General features: G+C 33.8%; 1 protein-coding gene across 1 annotated transcript; it reads left to right on the top strand.

Annotated features, from left to right (window-relative positions):
* Positions 1-2351: 2351 nt before the first annotated feature.
* LOC149949215 (gamma-aminobutyric acid receptor subunit rho-1-like) lies at positions 2352-19315 on the top strand. The gene is made up of 2 exons (XM_090169387.1): positions 2352-2475; positions 18783-19315. Exons 1-2 carry the CDS (start codon positions 2352-2354, stop codon positions 19313-19315), a joined length of 657 nt encoding a protein of 218 aa, XP_090025513.1.
* Positions 19316-19371: the final 56 nt, after the last annotated feature.

The raw sequence follows: 19371 nt of genomic DNA, 5'->3' as shown, positions 1-19371 counted from the left end.
ACAGGGTGCGAAATTAAGAGCCTCGATATATTTGGGCCTGTTATTGTTGATATTTAGGGAGTCATCGTCTGCTTCACTTTCGTAATCCATTTAAAGACTTTATCAGTTTCCTGCAGTTTTGTTCGCATTTTTGTATATTAACCTAATTATCATGGGTTTTCATGTATTTAATTAAAATTTTGTATAATTATAAAATAAATTAAACGGTTAAAGTGTTTGCAACGTTGTATGCAAGTGAATTTTCGATAATATATTTACTTGATAAATTATGTAACATAACTACACTTAAATTTAGATGTGTTAAAGTTTTATGAAGTTACAAATCTGATTTTAAACGTTTAGCACGTTTCATAAGTAATTTTACATCGTTTCTATCCCATATTTATATCATTTCATTTTAAAATACATGTTTCAAATTAACTGGTCTGATTAAAGAATATTTATGTAAACTATAACTTTTTTGGTTTCTATTTAGCAATCTGTAGATTATTTTAAACACTTAATATTCCTTTTTGTGAAGGATGGGTGATCATCAATAAATTTTCAGTGAATAGATAGCAGTTGTTAGAACTTTTGGATGAAATGGTACAAACTAACTCTTTTACCGAAACTGTTAGATCACCAAAACTCAATAACTGAAGGATATTATATTTTTTTAGTTTTAAACACATAAGTTTTTGTTAAAAGTCAGAAAAAGAATAACAGCCAATGTATCGAAGTTCAATGCTGCTACGGAACACAATCCTTCAACCCAACTAGTGGTTCTCAACCTTTGTCACCTCGTTAAACCCATTTCAGGTTCAAATTCATCGTGGAAGCATCGCTGGAAAAAAGTTTGCACTTCAATTTTTTTTTTCTGAAACTAATTTCATCATAGAACAGCTCAAAAAATTGTGGGGCCCCTAGACTATTAATTTGAGCCCTGGGGTTCCAGGTAGCCCCATTCCAGAATCCATGCTTTAACAATTTTGTTTGTTGGTAATAGTAGAATTCGCTAACTTATCCTTGGTTTACAGTTAGTGTAACTCTACCATGTAATAACCTTGACTTGTTGAACTTGATATATAAATAGAATTGTCCCAAATGATAAAGCCATTTAGTGTCGATTTTTGTATAATAATGATTACAATGTTTTCCTCCTTATGAGATAAGCTCTACTCTTTGTTGTATAAAGTTTAGGTATCCTTTAACTCCAAATTATATAGCCTTAGGCATTTATTTGCACTACAAATGTGTTAATACTTTAACTTAATTATATTAAGATATCTAATTCGTATTCAGAATAATTGATATATATTTTTTCAATTTTCGGAAACTTTCTGGAAATTATTCCGTATTTAATTAACAACTTTAGATAGATTAATTTTATATCCAAATGACGATGCATCCAATCAAGGGACACGACGACCAAATATAAAAAAATGATCAAAGTTAATTTTACATCTGGTGCGTAGGTTTGATTAAAATCAAGTCCAAATTTATGGGTATAGCCTTGAGCTAGCAAGCGAACCTTAAAGCGAGCCGTATTTTAAGTTGTTATATAAAGCTCTGCCTTTTGTAAAAACAATTATAAATTCTAAAACTGCATAAAAACCTTATGTTTTCCAAAGAATTTTAAATAAATTTACAGATTTTTGTACGGGATACTACCGTGTTGACAGTCCTGATCGCTAAGATTATGTTCTTGGAAAACGGCGATGTTGGAAGAGTAAGAAGCTATGAAGTAACACGACGTATTTGAAGAAATCGTTGGACTTTCAAAATCCGCAGCTTTAATTCCAACCAACCTATATTTTTGGTATTTGCTTCAAAAGAAGCTATTGCCAACTTGTCTTCTTTCAAGTTCTTAAAACTAGGATAAAAATAATCGTATTTTGACCGAACCAATCGTATTCTTACTTTTTTCAATATGAGCTTCAGCTTTCACATTGACACTTTTTATTGTCTGCGACCTACCGGTGAAACAATTTTCTTTTAAACGCACACAAATGTTTGATTTTGCTGAAATTTACAAATTCAATTGATTACTTTGCGCTGTATATACCCTGAACGTCATTTTTTCCCCGTCACGTCGATTTTGAGAAAAACGCTTGGATAGATCAATTTAAAAGACCCTGTATACGCTTGGTACAAATAGAGTTGTTATTGTTTATGGAATTAAATTTGACTTTCAGAGAAATGGTATAATGAAAACCCAAAGTAAATCATACATTGCGAAAGATTAATATTTTATGCCAGATTCTAAATTGAACATTCCTTTATGACCAGGGATATCAATAACAAAAAAGGACTGTTCAACAGCAGAAGATATTGAAATACCGTATTGTAAAATAATTGGTTTTCAATCATAAATGGCTCTACAAACAAGACCAGATATCACATTTGCCATTGGGACACTGGCCTGGTTGTCATCAGCATTTGGAAAGAAACACTATGATTACGCATTGCGCGTTCTCAGCTATGCTTGTTCAACCGGTGATTAAGGACTGCACTAACATAAGGTGCATTAATGTGTTCAGATTGGTTTGGTAAAACTACTTTTGCCAATGGTTTAAAATATAATACAAATATAATTTCATTAAAAAAAGACTTACACATCGATTACTTTTCCATTTTAAAAACTATTTAATTGGACGTTTTTGAAGCTCTTTATCAACTGACAATGTTTTTTTTAATTAGCTGGACATCTCAGCCTTCGCCGGAGCCCCACTAGTTGTTGTTATAATAAATGTAACAAAACCTTTAAAATTTAATGAAATGAGAAGAGCGATTTAATAATTTCCAATCTCAAAACAATTGGTTAATTTTCGCAGAGATTCGAGAATATTAAATTGTAACCACGTTAAGCTGACCAAAAGAAAAAACTGGCAAAAATACCTAGGAGTTATAATTAAAAGCGTGATTAAATAGAGTTGTAAAATTTAGACCTACATGTAGTTGTAAATATGTAGCAAATCATGTTTTTGAGTTTCAGCCCCGGAAAGTTGTGTACCTGCCAAATTACGGCCTTGTTTTCCACTCATTTCAACCCTTTGACTATTTAAATAGTTGAAATATTTAGGTCTTCTAAGTAAAATATATCATGCCTAAGAGTTTTCAAGTTCAAAAGCACCCCCATTACACTCTCACCCCCCGAATTTGCTAAAAGTTCGGGAAATTTAGACCTTGTTGGCCACATCAAGCGTATCTTACCTTTGAATTTGGAAGTTAAAAAACGCTACCCACTCAAAAACCTCCACCCTCTTCGGAGATTTTAGTCTGCTCAATTTAGGGCCTTGTTGGCAAAATCAAACGAATCATACCTGGGAGATTAAAAGTTGAAAATGCCCAGTTTATCAATCTTTATTCCCAACAAGTTCCAGTCAGGGTGGGACCAAATTTCGCACACCAGTGAAACTGGAAAAGCAGCCAAATCTGAGGTATAGACTGTTGTTGTAGTTCAAACGAAATAAAACAGTTATGCATACGTTGACCATAAGAAAGTAAATGAAATTGACAACTGGCAAAAAAAAAGGAATTTCAAGATATTGCTAATTTTTTTTTTATAATTTATAATTTTAAATGATTTGGTAAAAAAAATTGTTAGGTGATGTTTGATCTTAAGCTTATTTTTTTCCTATTAAAACTGAGTTAACAGGGCAAGTTAAATGTGGAATTCCTTGAAGCGATAAAAGCAATAGCAAATCATGTTTTATCGACATAGTCAGAAATTTTGTAAATAAGCAACTTGTATGAGGGTAAGGCTGGGAAAGTGATTCTTATTTTGAAAGCACACAAGATCGAAATACGAGTGTTAAGGACACGGAATGGTTCTTTTACTGTTGAAGACACGGAATGGTACTTGCTAGAGTTGAATTCGCGAAATTGTACTTGCTAATGTTTACAATTGCTTCCATTTAGTAATCATTTGTTTTATAATGGTCAGTAATGGACTTGAGTATTAAGTTTTTTAAAGAATTGATATAAATGTTAATGAATATAAGTTAATAATGCGAATATCTGTTTCATTGAAAATACTAACATTTTTCATAATGGCCACCTCGGGCTCTTATACAGTAACGAGCTCTTTCAAAGATACCTAATGTGTCGCGGAGAGTTTAACAGCCATCAATAATGCGTTGTCAAAGGTTGTCAACGTCTAGTTCTTGGTACTGGCCACACAACTGGTCCACCAGGACCTATCCACCTTAAAGAAAAAGTCGCATCAAGTTGAGCTCTTACGTCACGACTAAAATGGGGTGGTGTTCCACCGTGAAAAAAGCACATGCGCTTTCTCGTTTATAACGGTATGTCTTCCAGTAGCTCCGGAAAGTTTTAATTCAGAAATTGTATGTATGCCTGACCATTAAACCTAGGCGGAAGAAAAAAAGGACCAACTAAATGGTCACCCACAATACTACACGAAACATTGAGAATAAACATACTTGATTTAGCACTAGTCCTGTGAGGGTTATATTGACTCCCCTAGTGAGAGTTGTGCAAAAAGAGTTTAGCGTCAAAGGAAAAATTGGCTTCATCAGCTGTCAACAGAATGCTCGAAAACTGATGGTCACGACCTACTTTGTCAACCAAACACTAAGAAAAGTTTAAATCGTTCAGAGCTTGAACCTTTTGAACGTGATTCGGGTGAAATTGCTGACCACGCAGAATTCGCTAAACAATAACGTGATTTACAGCCAATTGTTATCCAACTCGCCCGGTACTTGTTCCAGGATTGTTTTCGACAAGGGTAAGAACCTAAAGTATTTATAGTTTAAATCCACTTTGGTAAAGGAATTAACTTTATTAAAAGGTTTATCGAATCACATCGAATGCTTTTATTTACCCAAGTTAATGTAATTTTAAATTATTTTGTTCTATGTTTTGGTTACTACTCCTTAAATTCAAATTGTTAGTCTTCAAAACTTAAGATAATTAATCCCACACTCCTTTATTTGTTTCAACAACCAAATATATACCAAACTAAACTTGAACTGTTTGCTCAAGAGTTTCCTTGATCTCTGCCGGCCAATTTTCAGGCGAATGTTTAATTTCTGGTCGATAGATTTCATTACTTAAAAATGTACTCCAGCAGAAATAGATTTATCGTAAGAGGTTGACACCACAAAAGCCTTTATTTGAGATTGTATCGATTTAAAGTCGAAGTCTGTATCAGCACTTAAGTAAGTAAACAACTGGTATTAAAAGCTTTTTATTGTTAGCGATGTTGAATATATTTCATTGTTTGTATTTCCAAAGGCGTAACATTGTTATATCAAATCATTTTCTTTAATCCGTTTTATTTCAAGTCAAATATATTACAGTTCCTACCGGCGTTAAAAATTATGTTTTATTTCGGAAACTTGTTACAATGTGTTTTCAAATCAGAACTAACTATTAACGCAAAAAGTTCTTAAAGTATAAAAATAAGGTTATGAGTACAATTGAATATATAAATTTAAAAAATGATCACTAAAACCTTACTGTTTCTTCAAGTGTTTTGCGAAATTATTGGCTGTAGTGGAACTTCACAAATTATAAATTTGACGTAAGTAGAAAGAAGATTACTATTAACGGTAACAAAAGTGAAATTGGTGGTCCGTTATCGCTCGTATTGAATGAGCTATTATGAAATAGGTTTTCAATTTATTTATCGACTTTCTAGTTCAGTCACAAATTTTTAACAGGCTTAAAAACATTAAGTTTGGTGATTCTAATTTGAATCTAGTGTTGCGCTAGACAATGTAAGTTTCATCTTTTGTGAACATGAAAATATTGGCTCATAGTTTAAAATTGTATTTCTTAAAATATTGGGTGAGCAATAAGTCTGAAACTTTGCGCTGGTGTACTGGACGGAACGATTATCACTTCAAAAGTCACTTGATGACTTAGGCCTTAAGTGGTGCCAAGGGTATTAGCCTAGCTGATTATTATTATTATTATTATTATTATTATAATAAAGATCTGAATTTTCATGGAATGATGAGTTACACTATTTTTAGAAGAATTATTTCATTTATTTCCTATCACATTTAATTTCAGAATTGACCCTGATATACCTGTACGTGAAGAAGATTTAAAAGATTGTGCTCACAAATCGAATCCCACGGTTAAAGGTCAGCCTCATAACAATGAGAAATAACCAGCAGGATAATACAAATGGGAATTTTATTGGAGCATCAACTGATTGTAATTTTGAAGAATGCACTACATCCGTGATGCTTTCGCTACGAATCTGGTCATTTCTTAAATGTGGGATCCGTGTGAAATAAATTCGAATAACTTGTTTCGGCATTCAGAATAACCCAATCCGTCCAACCAATCCAATTTGTCCAATAAAATTACCAAAATTACCCCATTCGTTCGATTGAATTATGCTTGACTGAAGTAAGCTGGATTGGATTTTACGCATTTAGGCTCTTAAGTGTACCCCGTTGCTGGTGGTAAGATCAAATTTGGCCTCACCCTTATTACTTTTTTCATTTGAAAGTAGGTATTTACTCAAAGCTGAAATTTATTTATTTAAACGTACATAAATTTCTGAAGTGCTTATGAGAAATTTTCCGAAATAACCCAATAGAGCGCAACATTATTTATGAAACGCCTTACCATAAGAATCATTGATTTATTATTTCTTGCATTTTTGTGAACTTAACCCAATTCTGTAACGTGCTATTTTAGTATATGTGAAAATCATTATTTTAAAGAGAGCGAAAGATAGTAACCGATTTTTTTTAGGAAAGAAACAAAATGTGAAAGTTGCGATTGACATAATGGATATTGACCATATTGATGAAGATTTCATGGTAACTAATTTATCTAAAAACAATCATGAAAATATAAAAACTAAGTCGTAGATTATATGTGATTAGTTATATATATACAATTACTTAAACATTTCTATATAAACAGAACCACTAATTAATTTCATATCAGCGTTTTATAGTAAATACTCTTCTGCCAAAACTTGCATACAAATGTTTTCCTTATATCTATTTTGAATTTAATTAAGAGATAAAATTGTTATTTAAAAAAAACTTTTTTTCAGGAATTTCGCGTGCATTGCTACTTTCTTTTATTCTGGCAGAACGAGCACATCAATGTGACGTCAATTAATCAAAAGTGGCCCATTATGTTACCGAAACAGCTGACCGAATGCATGTGGAAGCCCGACGTCATATTTCCCAATACCAAGGAAATTAAGTCGTTTGAAAACACCCTTCCCAACGTAGGATACCACTTCAGGGAAAATCAAGAAATCTATCGATTTGAAAGGTTGTAGCGATTTAATTAGCATTTAGAAAACATAGCCGACTGATTTTGAGGCCGCTACATTTAGTTAAACATCCCGGGTCTCTGCCGTACCTTTCACCATTGGGTCAGCGACTCAGGGTTTATGGGCTTACATAAACAGAGACTACTAAATATAATCAACTTTTAATCGACCAGCTGATATTTAAACAAAACCACAGTCATAAAACACTCAACGGAAACTATTTACATTTGACATACCCTCTCAACATTTATGAGTGCTCCTAGCCCACTTGGTACCCGACCAACACAGTATTGGTCCCGTACAATAAACGCTCATACTTAAGACGGTGAATGTTAGTCTCAGGAATGAGGTTCCGGCTACTCTGTGGATGTTCGAGAATCACTGCGCGTAGAGGAGTCAAGCAATTACATCACTCACCAGGGCTCGATATCTCGATCTTTTAATTGCGCCCAGCACACGGGTCGCGGATTAACGCGTGCGGCACTACCTCTTTCTCGAAGGGTTTTTTGTAACTCAGCGTACTTATTGAAACGAAGGTTCCCGAAACTTAAAGTTTCTGGACCTCACAGATTCTTATGATCCAGGCACAGGAAGACCCCTGCATACAGATCCTAACACTTTTTATCATCCACCCTTGCCAATCACAAGGGACTTACCTTAGTTCTGCCAAATTGGTGACAAGGGAAAGAATCACAACCCCTTATCCTGAGTACAGAGGTCCTTTAGTTTTTGTGGAACACAGAAATATGGGTCGCACGCCTATTTATGGCTCTAAGAAATCAATGAAGGGGCTGAGAGTGGTACCAGGAGCGGAGTTCTAGGAAATCCAAAACTTAAAAATGAACATTTCGGGAGTCGGAAAACAACTCAGAAATATCGTGGCAATCCTTATTTTCTTTAGATACATTATAGTGAACGGGGGCTAAAACTATGGAAATCACTTTAATGAAGGGCTACGACGTTTTATCAATGGGTACTGTTAAGAAGACGGGAAATGAACGCGGCTACCACCAATACAAAAGTGGAAGCTTAAATAAGGATGCAATAGGAAGAACAACCCCTAGGCCTATGGAGTCATTCCTTCCTAGAAATGTCCCTTTTCAACGTCTTGGGGAGGAGGTGACAATACATATGGATCCAATTACTGAATTCAGCAACCAGCGCTCACAGAAAATATCGGCCAGACTAAAAATTAAATTGATTTGACAAAAATAGGGCATCAAGAGAGACTTAACGGTAATAGTTAGAATTTAGGAAGCTGTTGGCTCGCGTGGCATGAAGGGCTTGCCACCACCCTCCTACGCATTTTTACCCCGTCCACCTGAATTATTGGCTTTAAAAGTCACTTGATGACTTAGACCTAAGATGGTGCCTTGGGTATTAGCCTAGCCGATTATAATTAAACTAAGCAAGTAACGATTTAAAATGATATATAAATTAAATAAATGCCTAAAAACTGGCGTTACAAGATATTAAAGCTTTTTTAAAAATAAAAGTTAATGTTATAATCGTAACTGAACTGTTTCGCCAAATTAGGATTTGTAAAAGAAATTTGAATCGATCGTGTTAACAACACCACACAAGTTATTTCGGTAAAATTTTTAAATCGTTTCCCATCGCATTATTCCGTGTATTGACAGTAGAGCGTGTTTTGATTAAATTTTGTATTAAATTAATCAGACTCTTAATCTTAAAAAATGTGTACCCTACATTTTGCTTTCAAAGCACTCGCGAGCTGTTGTTCCTAGGTTATTATTATGTCGTATAGAGTAGGTCAGTAGAAATCTACTCACACTGTTCCACTAACGTGCTGTTTTATATATACTGGCCAAGAACAATGGCCTAGGATAGGTTTTAGTTAAGAATAAACGCTGTATATTTTCCTCGATTTAAGTTAAGGAACGATAAAAGGTAAAAACTCTAAACGGTTCCGAGTCTGGAATCTAGGAGCAACAAACACAACACCCCACACAAGGAGAACGCAACCCGTCAAAAGTCGTGGAATTTCTTGTGTACGTTTTTCATTGGCTAGACGCTTTAGCGCCTGCTGCCATCGGAAGGGGAAAAATCGGAAATTGTATTTACCCCCGCCCGTAAAACGTTCAGCGTAAAGGCTCGTGACGCTCGTCCAATGAAATTCGTACACAACCCTTCGTTAGCGTGTTTAAAGGCTAGCTGCGTTCTCCTTGTGTTTGTTGCTCCTAGCTGGAATGGTCCAATTTTTAATCCAACTTTAATCAAGATTACGTATATATATATACAGGGTCTTTTTTTTTTGCTCGGAAAAGTGTTTTTTTTCAAAAACTATTTATAGTACCGATTTCAAATTTGGAAGGTCAATTCTCTATACCGGGGGACATCAGTTTGAGAAATTTGAGCGTTTTCGGTAATGTTTTTCACCAATTTTGAAAAATTATTTTTCGACCACTAGGTGCGAGATAAAAAATTTCTATTATAAAGTTGTAGGCCGTCATCGAAATCCCTTAAAAATTGTTCACTCGCCGAAAAACAACTTATTTATCAGTGAAAATTCGAGCTTGAAAAATTTACAAGTTGGTGAAGCCAAATTACGATCGTTTGAAACGATAATTGAAAAGGGAACAAGTCTAATACAAACGTAGTAGAGTTTTCACACTTGAAAAAATGTACACGTTTGGTTTTTAAATGCAGATATTTTATTCACATAAATTTTTACAAAACATTTTCAACAATATCACCGTTGGCTGCAACACAGGTTTGTGCGCGGACAATTAAGTTCTCAAACGCTTTCTCTACCATTTCTGGTGTGACGTCTCGGCAAGCACTGATTATTCGTCTAATGAGTTCCTCCCTAGTTTCAATGGGCGTGGCGTATACCTTTGCTTTAACGAATCCCCAGAGAAAATAATCCAGCGGTGTTAGGTCAGGTGACCTTGCTGGCCAATGCACTGGACCATTTCTCCCTATCCACCTTTCAGGAAACTCGTTGTTGAGGTGCTCAGTTACTTGCCGGGAAAAATGCGGAGGGGCGCCATCTTGCTGAAACCACAACTGACGTCTTTCAGCCAATGGAAGGTCGTCGATTGCGTCACTCAGTTCGTTCTGTAGAAAATGTAAATACCTTTGGCCGTTGAGGTTCGTCGGCAGGAAAAAGGGACCAATCAAACGGTTTCCAACAAGTCCAACCCAAACATTGACCCGTTCAAATTGAACCTGGTGATGATATTCAAAACCCCAATGTGGGTTGATGTCAGACCAAAGATGGCTGTTTTGATGATTAAAGGGCCCATCTCTAGAAAATGACGCTTCGTCGGAGAACAAAACATGGCCCAAAAATTGTCTATCTTCTTGGACAGCATTTAGTAACCAGTTGCTAAATTCATAACGTCTTTGATGGTCTCCGTCAATTAGTCCTTGGTGGAGCGTAGCTCTGTATGGGTGATAGCGATTCTTACGAAGAATTTTCCACACACGATTTGCAGAACAACCCAAATCAGCAGCGGCGTTAGCGCAACTGTGACGAGGATATGCCACAAAGTACGCGAGTACATTGTTCTCGAAGTCTAAATCCGGTTGACCCAATCCGCGAAACCTAGGTTGCAAGTGACCAAATTGATTGAAATCGTGAATTGCTCGTCTTACTGTATTTACAGATGGTGCTCCATTTGGATGTCTTTCTGCGAAGATTTCAGTCACTCTTCTAAGGTTTTGCGCTGCTTCTCCATAGTAAATGGCAACTATCTCAGTACGCTCAGCTACTGAATAACGCGGCATTGTTCGAAATATTATCAAACACTGATAATAATCTCCCAAAGTTTTCCTTTAAATACCCAATGCATGTTTAGGATTGACCTATAGCCTCGTGTTTTTTAAATCCGGTCGTTTTTTTAACCAAAGTTTCAACTGGATTAGGTAATTCGGTTTAAATTATCGTTTCAAACAATCGTAATTTGGCTTCACCAACTTGTAAATTTTTCAAGCTCGAATTTTCACTGATAAATAAATTGTTTTTCGTCGAGTGAACAATTTTTAAGGGTTTTCGATGACGGCCTACAACTTTATAATAGAAATTTTTTATCTCGCACCTAGTGGTCGAAAAATAATTTTTCAAAATTGGTTAAAAACATGACCGAAAACGCTCAAATTTCTCAAACTGATGTCCCCCGGTATAGAGAATTGACCTTCCAAATTTGAAATCGGTACTATAAATAGTTTTTGAAAAAAAAACACTTTTCCGAGCAAAAAAAAAGACCCTGTATATGTTTGGATCAAGTTATGTTTATTAACTTTGAATTTCACACATTAAATTTCTATCAAATTGAATTCATTTTGGATCGAAGACAAAATGGGATATGCTTAATTTTTGGAACAATTTTGAAATGAAGTCATTTCCAACTTACAAAATGTTGCACTTTTCTATTAAAAAATGAACTTATATTGTAATAGATATATTACTAATGTTTGATGTTTCAGGTTACTGATAACAGTATCTTGTCCTATGATATTCCACTTATACCCACTTGATACTCAAAACTGCGTTTTAAAAGTGGCACTATGTAAGTACAGTTAACAGTGAGTCTTAAAATATTGCGTTCATTAGTTTTAAATTGTTTAATCGAAATAAGCTTGATGACACACGTTAGCTTTAATTAAACAGATGAAACGACATTTTTGTTTTTTTTTAATTTTACCCAGAATGCATTGTTATTTTATTGTTAGTTTAATAGGGAGTCCTCTTTTTATCAAAAAACTATGCAAGTATGATATTAAATATCATTTTAATCAGGTTTCCTAACCTTTGTTTTTTTTCTAAAACAGTTCTTTTTTAGTGCAATTCTTATATATATTCTTGAATTGGCTTAGAGCATTATTTTATTAAAAAATCATACATTTTTTATTTTTTTTTATAAATACAACGTAAAAGGCAAGCAAGTTGTTTTTAAAATGTTGCCAGAATTTCAAGTAGCTCTTCTTCTTGCGTTCATAAGAGATTCGACTAATCATTATTTGTCAGTTTTATTTCATTTCCGTATTCAAGCGCGGGAAATATTACATTTTTAATGGCTATCTGGCTCTTTTAGGTATAGAAGATGTTTCGAAGCGATCAGTTGTTTAGCTCCTCTGCTTAGAGACAAATTAATTAAACGTTGTTCAAATCAAAAGAAACGATGCTGACGGCATCTGGTTTCAAATTATATTATTAAGCATTCGTAGAGTTTCACAATAAGAACGATTTGAAAAGCTGCTTTTTAAGACCCAATAGCTCTCTTGTTTCAGGCGTACATATACAGAGTCATTTTAATGGGTCTGAAATATTGGTGATAAAATATTAACTGAACAAATCAAACGGGAGCCAGGCGAGAGTTTTTTCATTTTATACGTGTAAATATGATTTCACAATGACATTATCCCTCAAATGTCCGTTAAAACTAATCCTTATTTTCTAATCTACAAAATGTGTTACATGATGAGAAATCAAATATTTTGAAAAGTATAAAATATAATGGTTAATCTCTACTTGAAGTGTATAGCTCAGACGAGATTTTGAAGTTACAATGGTTTAGAAGATCAGACAGTCAAAACGGAGTGTACAGCTCTTACCATATCGAGCCTTTGCGCTTTTATTTGGAAAAGTTTAAACTTCATACGAAGACGGAACATTGGATCGCTGGTAAGTTAAAAGCCTAACTAAACCAGTACCAGAAGCCCAATGAAGAAGCCAAATCGAATTTTTAGCCCGATTCAATTTTGACTTGGCCCGTCTCGAAGCTTACTCGGTTCATTCATGTCTGGGTTCTATATAAGCTCGATTTAATATGTAACGGATCGAATTTATCTCGGTTGAGTTTTTTTCTCGACGGGCTCGTCTGGCTCTTAGCTCGGATCGACTTAAACATTTAAAGTTATGTTAGTTTGACAGTTGCTCGGCATAAAATTGCTCTGTTTAAATCAGGAATCGCTGGATAGTTTATCGAGCTGTAAAAGGTTCAATGAAAATAGAGTAAAGAGAGTGCACATCTTACCTACTGATGTAAGAAGTAAGCCTTAGGCGCACACACAAATCCTTTGAAATGTCACAACCACTTGCATCGACACGTTTTCTAAATATACTATGTCCGTGCATAATGAAAAGCGCCAAAAGCTAGGTTATTTATGTAAAATAAGAAAGTAGCAGAGGCAGACTGCCAACATTTTTATAGGAATTTCTGCTCATTGTTTGCCATCCCTCCCCCCTCCCTCTCACCCCACGGGCACACATGAGGCTTTAGATTAATTCAGTCATTTTTACTGTTCTTAGAAAAACAATAATCAATACGGAAGCACTTATATATTTATGTCAAATATTCCATATGTTGAGCATGTTTTTCAGTAAGATTAGCAAACCACCAACATAAGTTTATGGTGGCTTATTCAAAGTTACTTTATCTTTTATTTTAGAAAAAATATTTAAACCGGATATAAGATAGTTGCTTGTTAAGAGATATGCCATGTCTATTTTTATGGAGGACATTTTAAGTTTTTATATTTTTATAAAATGTTTAAATTAATGTAGCCATGCAAAGTGTTTTCAAAGAATTGCCTATTTAAGAGTTTCTTTTTTCAATTGTCATATTTTGATCTCTGGATAATAATATTAAAGTCAACTATTGTTGCTTTTAACAAAAAAAATAATATTTGGTTTTCAAATGAATCGTGTTTTGTAAATTTAAATCTAAATCGAAGATTTTATTATATTATAATTCAGATAACACGAATTTCTCAAAAGTTAGTAAAAAAGTATATTTGGAATAATTTAAATAATTTATATCGAAGGCTAGTTAAATAATTTATAAGTTGTTTAAGGTGTGAAATTAATTAGATGAAACATATTAGAAAAAGTGTTTAATTATCCGTAATTATTAAATATCCAAATATATTAAAAAAAATTAATAATTGATATAAAATATACAATACCGACCTTTACCCCTTTTTACACACAATCCTAAGGATTTGTGTGTATTAGTCTCACGTACAGTGTAGCCGTTGCCGCCGATGCCGTGTCGCGCATACCTCTTCAACGGTTATACCTAGAAGAGTTAATGATATCTCGTTCGAATGTACATACATTGCCATTGATAGCCTTTCATAAAGTTTTCAAATCGGAGCCCAACAAGTTGGGCATTTGCCCAATTTACTATTTTCGGTGATTTCGCTTTATGTGGTAGATATTTTCATTAATATTAAGTCCGGTAATGATAAAAAAAATTTTTGGATAGGTTAGGATTCAACGGACCTACAACTTCGGTTTTATCAGTAAATATTAAATTTAAGTATAGTTTTCAGGGTAATTTACGGGACCCCAATTTTTGTGTTTTTATATTTTCGCCTAAAAATCTACATACAGTTCCTTAATTTAAGTCCGATTTTCATGAAAGTTATATTTTTGAATAACTGTGGTTTACAAATAACCTAGAATTGTAAAAACGTTTCTTAAATTTAATTCTAAGTTAGGTTTTTTGGGCAGCGTATACAGACCCCGCAATTTCCAACATTGTAAATCCGCGTGTTTATAGAGGTCTTCGCGCCCGTTTCCCTCTGGCGTTTTTCAAGGCCATTCAGAGTGGGCCACGCTTTCAACGTATGACCAGAAGTAACAATTAAGTATGACACTGATCTACCTAGTCTTCGGCGTATGACCAGAAGTGTTAAGTGTGACACACAACGTAACAAATAAGTGTGATCAGAAGTACCAAATAAGTGTGATCAGAAGTAACAAATAAGTGTGATCAGAAGTAACAAATAAGTGTGATCAGAAGTAACAAATAAATATGATCAGAAGTAACAGATAAGTGTGATCAGAAGTAACAGATAAGTGTGATCAGAAGTAACAAATAAGTGGGTTCAGAAGTAACAGATAAGTGTGATCAGAAGTAACAAACAAGTGTGATCAGAAGTAACAAATAAGTGTGATCATAAGTAACACATAAGTGTGATCAGAAGTAAAAAATAAGTGTGATCAGAAGTAACAAATACGTATGAAACTGATCGAACTAGTCTTTGTCGTATAACCAGAAGAAATAAGTGTGACATTCAACGGCTGACTAGTAGTAACAAAGAAGTGTTATCAGAAGTAAAAAATAAGAGTGACACTTATCGAAGGAATCTTCGATGCTTTCAAAGTATGACTAGAAGTAACAAATAAGTGTAAATATGTATATATCTGTGACCGTGGATATATATTGGTTGTAATACCGGCGTTGCAGGTTGCTGTGAATAGCTCAAACAAACTTAACACATTAGAAGTATTGTGTGTTTTCTGACCGTCGTACGTCTTGTTTCATCTGACAAAGGTTTATCATACATTTTGCTATAAACTATTAGAATGTTTCTCTATGAAATATTTTTAAGGTCGAGGTACTCATACTGAAGGAATGATCAGCATATTCAGAACAACCTATAATTAGGTAATATAGACATATATTTTAAAATTATTAAAAGTCATGGTTAAAACAGAATTTTAAAATAAACTAATTTAAGAGACAAGATACTTCATGACTGGTATATAAAACTAAATTTAATATGTTTAAAAATACAAGTCTGACGAGCTTTCGAACCCGAAGTTCCTTTTCAAGTCGAGGCTTACCACAAAAATAATTTCTTCAAACGTTACATAAATCAACCGCGAGTTTTGTTTAAATTTTATTGTTTTTTATTATTTGATTTCTTTCACTTGTTTATCTCTATATCAGCCCAATTTTCCTTTGTCTTGATTTATTTTTCCTAGTTTTTTTATGTATACCGATTCTTTAAAATTTATTTCTTTATCTAATATTTTAGTTTCATTCTAATTAAATTTATGATTGGGATTTTACATATATGACAATATACTTTTGTTCACATTGAAATGGAATTTCATAAATTATTCCCATTTCGTTGTCTTTCTCAATTTTCAACTTATATTTTAATAATTTCTCAAAAGTTAGTACAAAAGTATATTTGGAATAATTTAAATAATTTATATCGAAGGCTAGTTAAAGAATTTATAAGTTGTTTAAGGTGTGAAATTAATTAGATGAAACATATTAGAAAATGTGTTTAATTATCCGTAATTATTAAATATCCAAATATATTAAAAAAATTAATAATTGATATAAAATATACAATACCGACCTTTACCCCTTTTTACACACAATCCTAAGGATTTGTGTGTATTAGTCTCACGTACAGTGTAGCCGTTGCCGCCGATGCCGTGTCGCGCATACCTCTTCAACGGTTATACCTAGAAGAGTTAATGATATCTCGTTCGAATGTACATACATTGCCATTGATAGCCTTTCATAAAGTTTTCAAATCGGAGCCCAACAAGTTGGGCATTTGCCCAATTTACTATTTTCGGTGATTTCGCTTTATGTGGTAGATATTTTCATTAATATTAAGTCCGGTAACGATAAATATTTTTTTGGATAGGTTAGGATTCAACGGACCTACAACTTCAGTTTTATCAGTAAATATTAAATTTAAGTATAGTTTTCAGGGTAATTTACGGGACCCCAATTTTCGTGTTTTTATATTTTCGCCTAAAAATCTACATACAGTTCCTTAATTTAAGTCCGATTTTCATGAAAGTTATATTTTTGAATAACTGTGGTTTACAAATAACCTAGAATTGTAAAAACGTTCCTTAAATTTAATTCTAAGTTAGGTTTTTTGGGCAGCGTATACGGACCCCGCAATTTCCAACATTGTAAATCCGCGTGTTTATAGAGGTCTTTGCGCCCGTTTCCCTCTGGCGTTTTTCAAGGCCGTTCAGAGTGGGCCGCGCTTTCAACGTATGACCAGAAGTAACAATTAAGTATGACACTGATCTACCTAGTCTTCGGCGTATGACCAGAAGTAATAAGTGTGACACTCAACGTAACAAATAAGTGTGATTAGAAGTAAGAAATAAGTGTGATCAGAAGTAACAAATAAGTGTGATCAGAAGTAACAAATAAGTGTGATCAGAAGTAACAAATAAATGTGATCAGAAGTAACAAATAAATATGATCAGAAGTAACAGATAAGTGTGATCAGAAGTAACAAATAAGTGGGTTCAGAAGTAACAGATAAGTGTGATCAGAAGTAACAAACAAGTGTGATCAGAAGTAACAAATAAGTGTGATCAGAAGTAACACATAAGTGTGATCAGAAGTAACAAATAAGTATGAAACTGATCGAACTAGTCTTTGTCGTATAACCAGAAGAAATAAGTGTGACATTCAACGGCTGACTAGTAGTAACAAATAAGTGTTATCAGAAGTAAAAAATAAGAGTGACACTTATCGAAGGAATCTTCGATGCTTTCAAAGTATGACTATAAGTAACAAATAAGTGTAAATATGTATATATCTGTGACCGTGGATATATATTGGTTGTGATACCGGCGTTGCAGGTTGCTGTGAATAGCTCAAAAAACTTAACACATTAGAAGGATTATGTGTTTTCTGACCGTCGTACGTCTTGTTTCATCTGACAAAGGTTTATCTTAAATTTTGCTATAAACTATTAGAATGTTTCTCTATGAAATATTTTTAAGGTCGAGGTACTCATACTGAAGGAAAGATCAGCATATTCAGAACAACCTATAGTTCGGTAATATAGACGTATATTTTAAAATTATTAAAAGTCATGGTTAAAACAGAATTTTAAAATAAACTAATTTAAGAGACAAGATACTTCATGACTGGTATATAAAACTAAATTTAATATGTTTAAAAATACATGTCTGACGAGCTTTCGAACCCGAAGTTCCTTTTCAAGTCGAGGCTTACCACAAAAATAATTTCTTCAAACGTTACATAAATCAACCGCGAGTTTTGTTTAAATTTTATTGTTTTTTATTATTTGATTTCTTTTACTTGTTTATCTCTATATCAGCCCAATTTTCCTTTGTCTTGATTTATTTTTCCTAGTTTTTTTATGTATACCGATTCTTTAAAATTTATTTCTTTATCTAATATTTTAGTTTCATTCTAATTAATTTTATGATTGGGATTTTACATATATGACAATATACTTTTGTTCACATTGAAAAGGAATTTCATAAATTATTCCCATTTCGTTGTCTTTCTCAATTTTCAGCTTATATTTTAATAATTTTGTCTTTCAAAGTAAAGCTGTTTTTAAATTCAACCTTACAAATTTAAAATGGGTTAAATTAAGACCTTGTAGGGATTGCATTTCTTAGACAAATGCCCTTACCCTTACAGGTTAAATTTAAACGTCCTCCACTTTAGAAGTCTCGGATATTAATTAATTCTAGGAAAGACAGGTCCCACTAACTTTATTCGTATTCACTTTTGGGAGTAAATAGTTTTCGTAAACTTGCGTCATAGCATGTGTTCCGAAATTTTGCATTTTCGTCTTGTTCAATATTAGCCCAGTTTTTATTAGGAAACTCATCCTACTTGCGTACCGAGTTCTTACCAGCTAGAAATCATACAGTTCTCTAATCCTCTTTAAAGTGAATAGATTGTTGGCAACATTAAAAAATAATAAATTATCATTTAAACATTTTAAATATTTTCAGGCAACTATACGGAGTTATGGACCAATATCACATTCCACCGAAGAGTCATTGGTAGTTTCCTAAATTTCTACATTCCAAGCACGCTCGTTGTGTTCTTGTCCTGGACATCATTCTACATTGACGTGGAAGCGGCGCCTGCCAGAGTGTCCATCGGAGTCACGGCACTGTTGACCATTGTCACCCAAATTGTGCAAGCAAGGTCCGTGTTGCCAGCAGTGCAGTACATAACCGGACTTGATGTTTGGCTCTTCGCCTGCCTGATCTCCATCTTCTTCTCTTTTATCGAATACTGCGTTGCTTACCAACACCGACACAAGTACAAGATTTCCGTCACGGTCAAGGTAAAACCAATTTCTAAACAGGAAAGTGATGTTCTGGATAGGTCAGTTGGTCCTTGTCCGGATTCATCGCCAATGAGAACGGATTCCAACCCCTTTGACAAATATTCGCGATGGATTTTCCCCTTTTTAATGTGCGTGTTCATGACCGTCTACTGGTCTTATATGCTCTCCCAAGCGCCCAGATTCAAGTAAAAGTATATTTGGAAAATCACAGTTGTCATGTTTATACTATTTTCATTATTTAAAAT

This window comes from Leiobunum rupestre, chromosome 3 (assembly GCF_980474605.1).
Source record: "Leiobunum rupestre chromosome 3, qqLeiRupe1.1.hap1, whole genome shotgun sequence".
Taxonomy (NCBI): domain Eukaryota; kingdom Metazoa; phylum Arthropoda; class Arachnida; order Opiliones; family Sclerosomatidae; genus Leiobunum; species Leiobunum rupestre.
The sequence above is the reverse complement of the archived record's forward strand: the minus strand, read 5'-3'. Positions and strand labels throughout refer to the sequence as shown.

Excerpts from the sequence above, each read along its gene's own strand:
- LOC149949215 (XM_090169387.1), top strand. The coding sequence starts at position 2,352 with ATGGCTCTACAAACAAGACCAGATATCACATTTGCCATTGGGACACTG. Across the intron at positions 2,476-18,782 it reads CAGCTATGCTTGTTCAACCG|GCAACTATACGGAGTTATGG; the intron begins GTGATTAAGGAC and ends AAATATTTTCAG.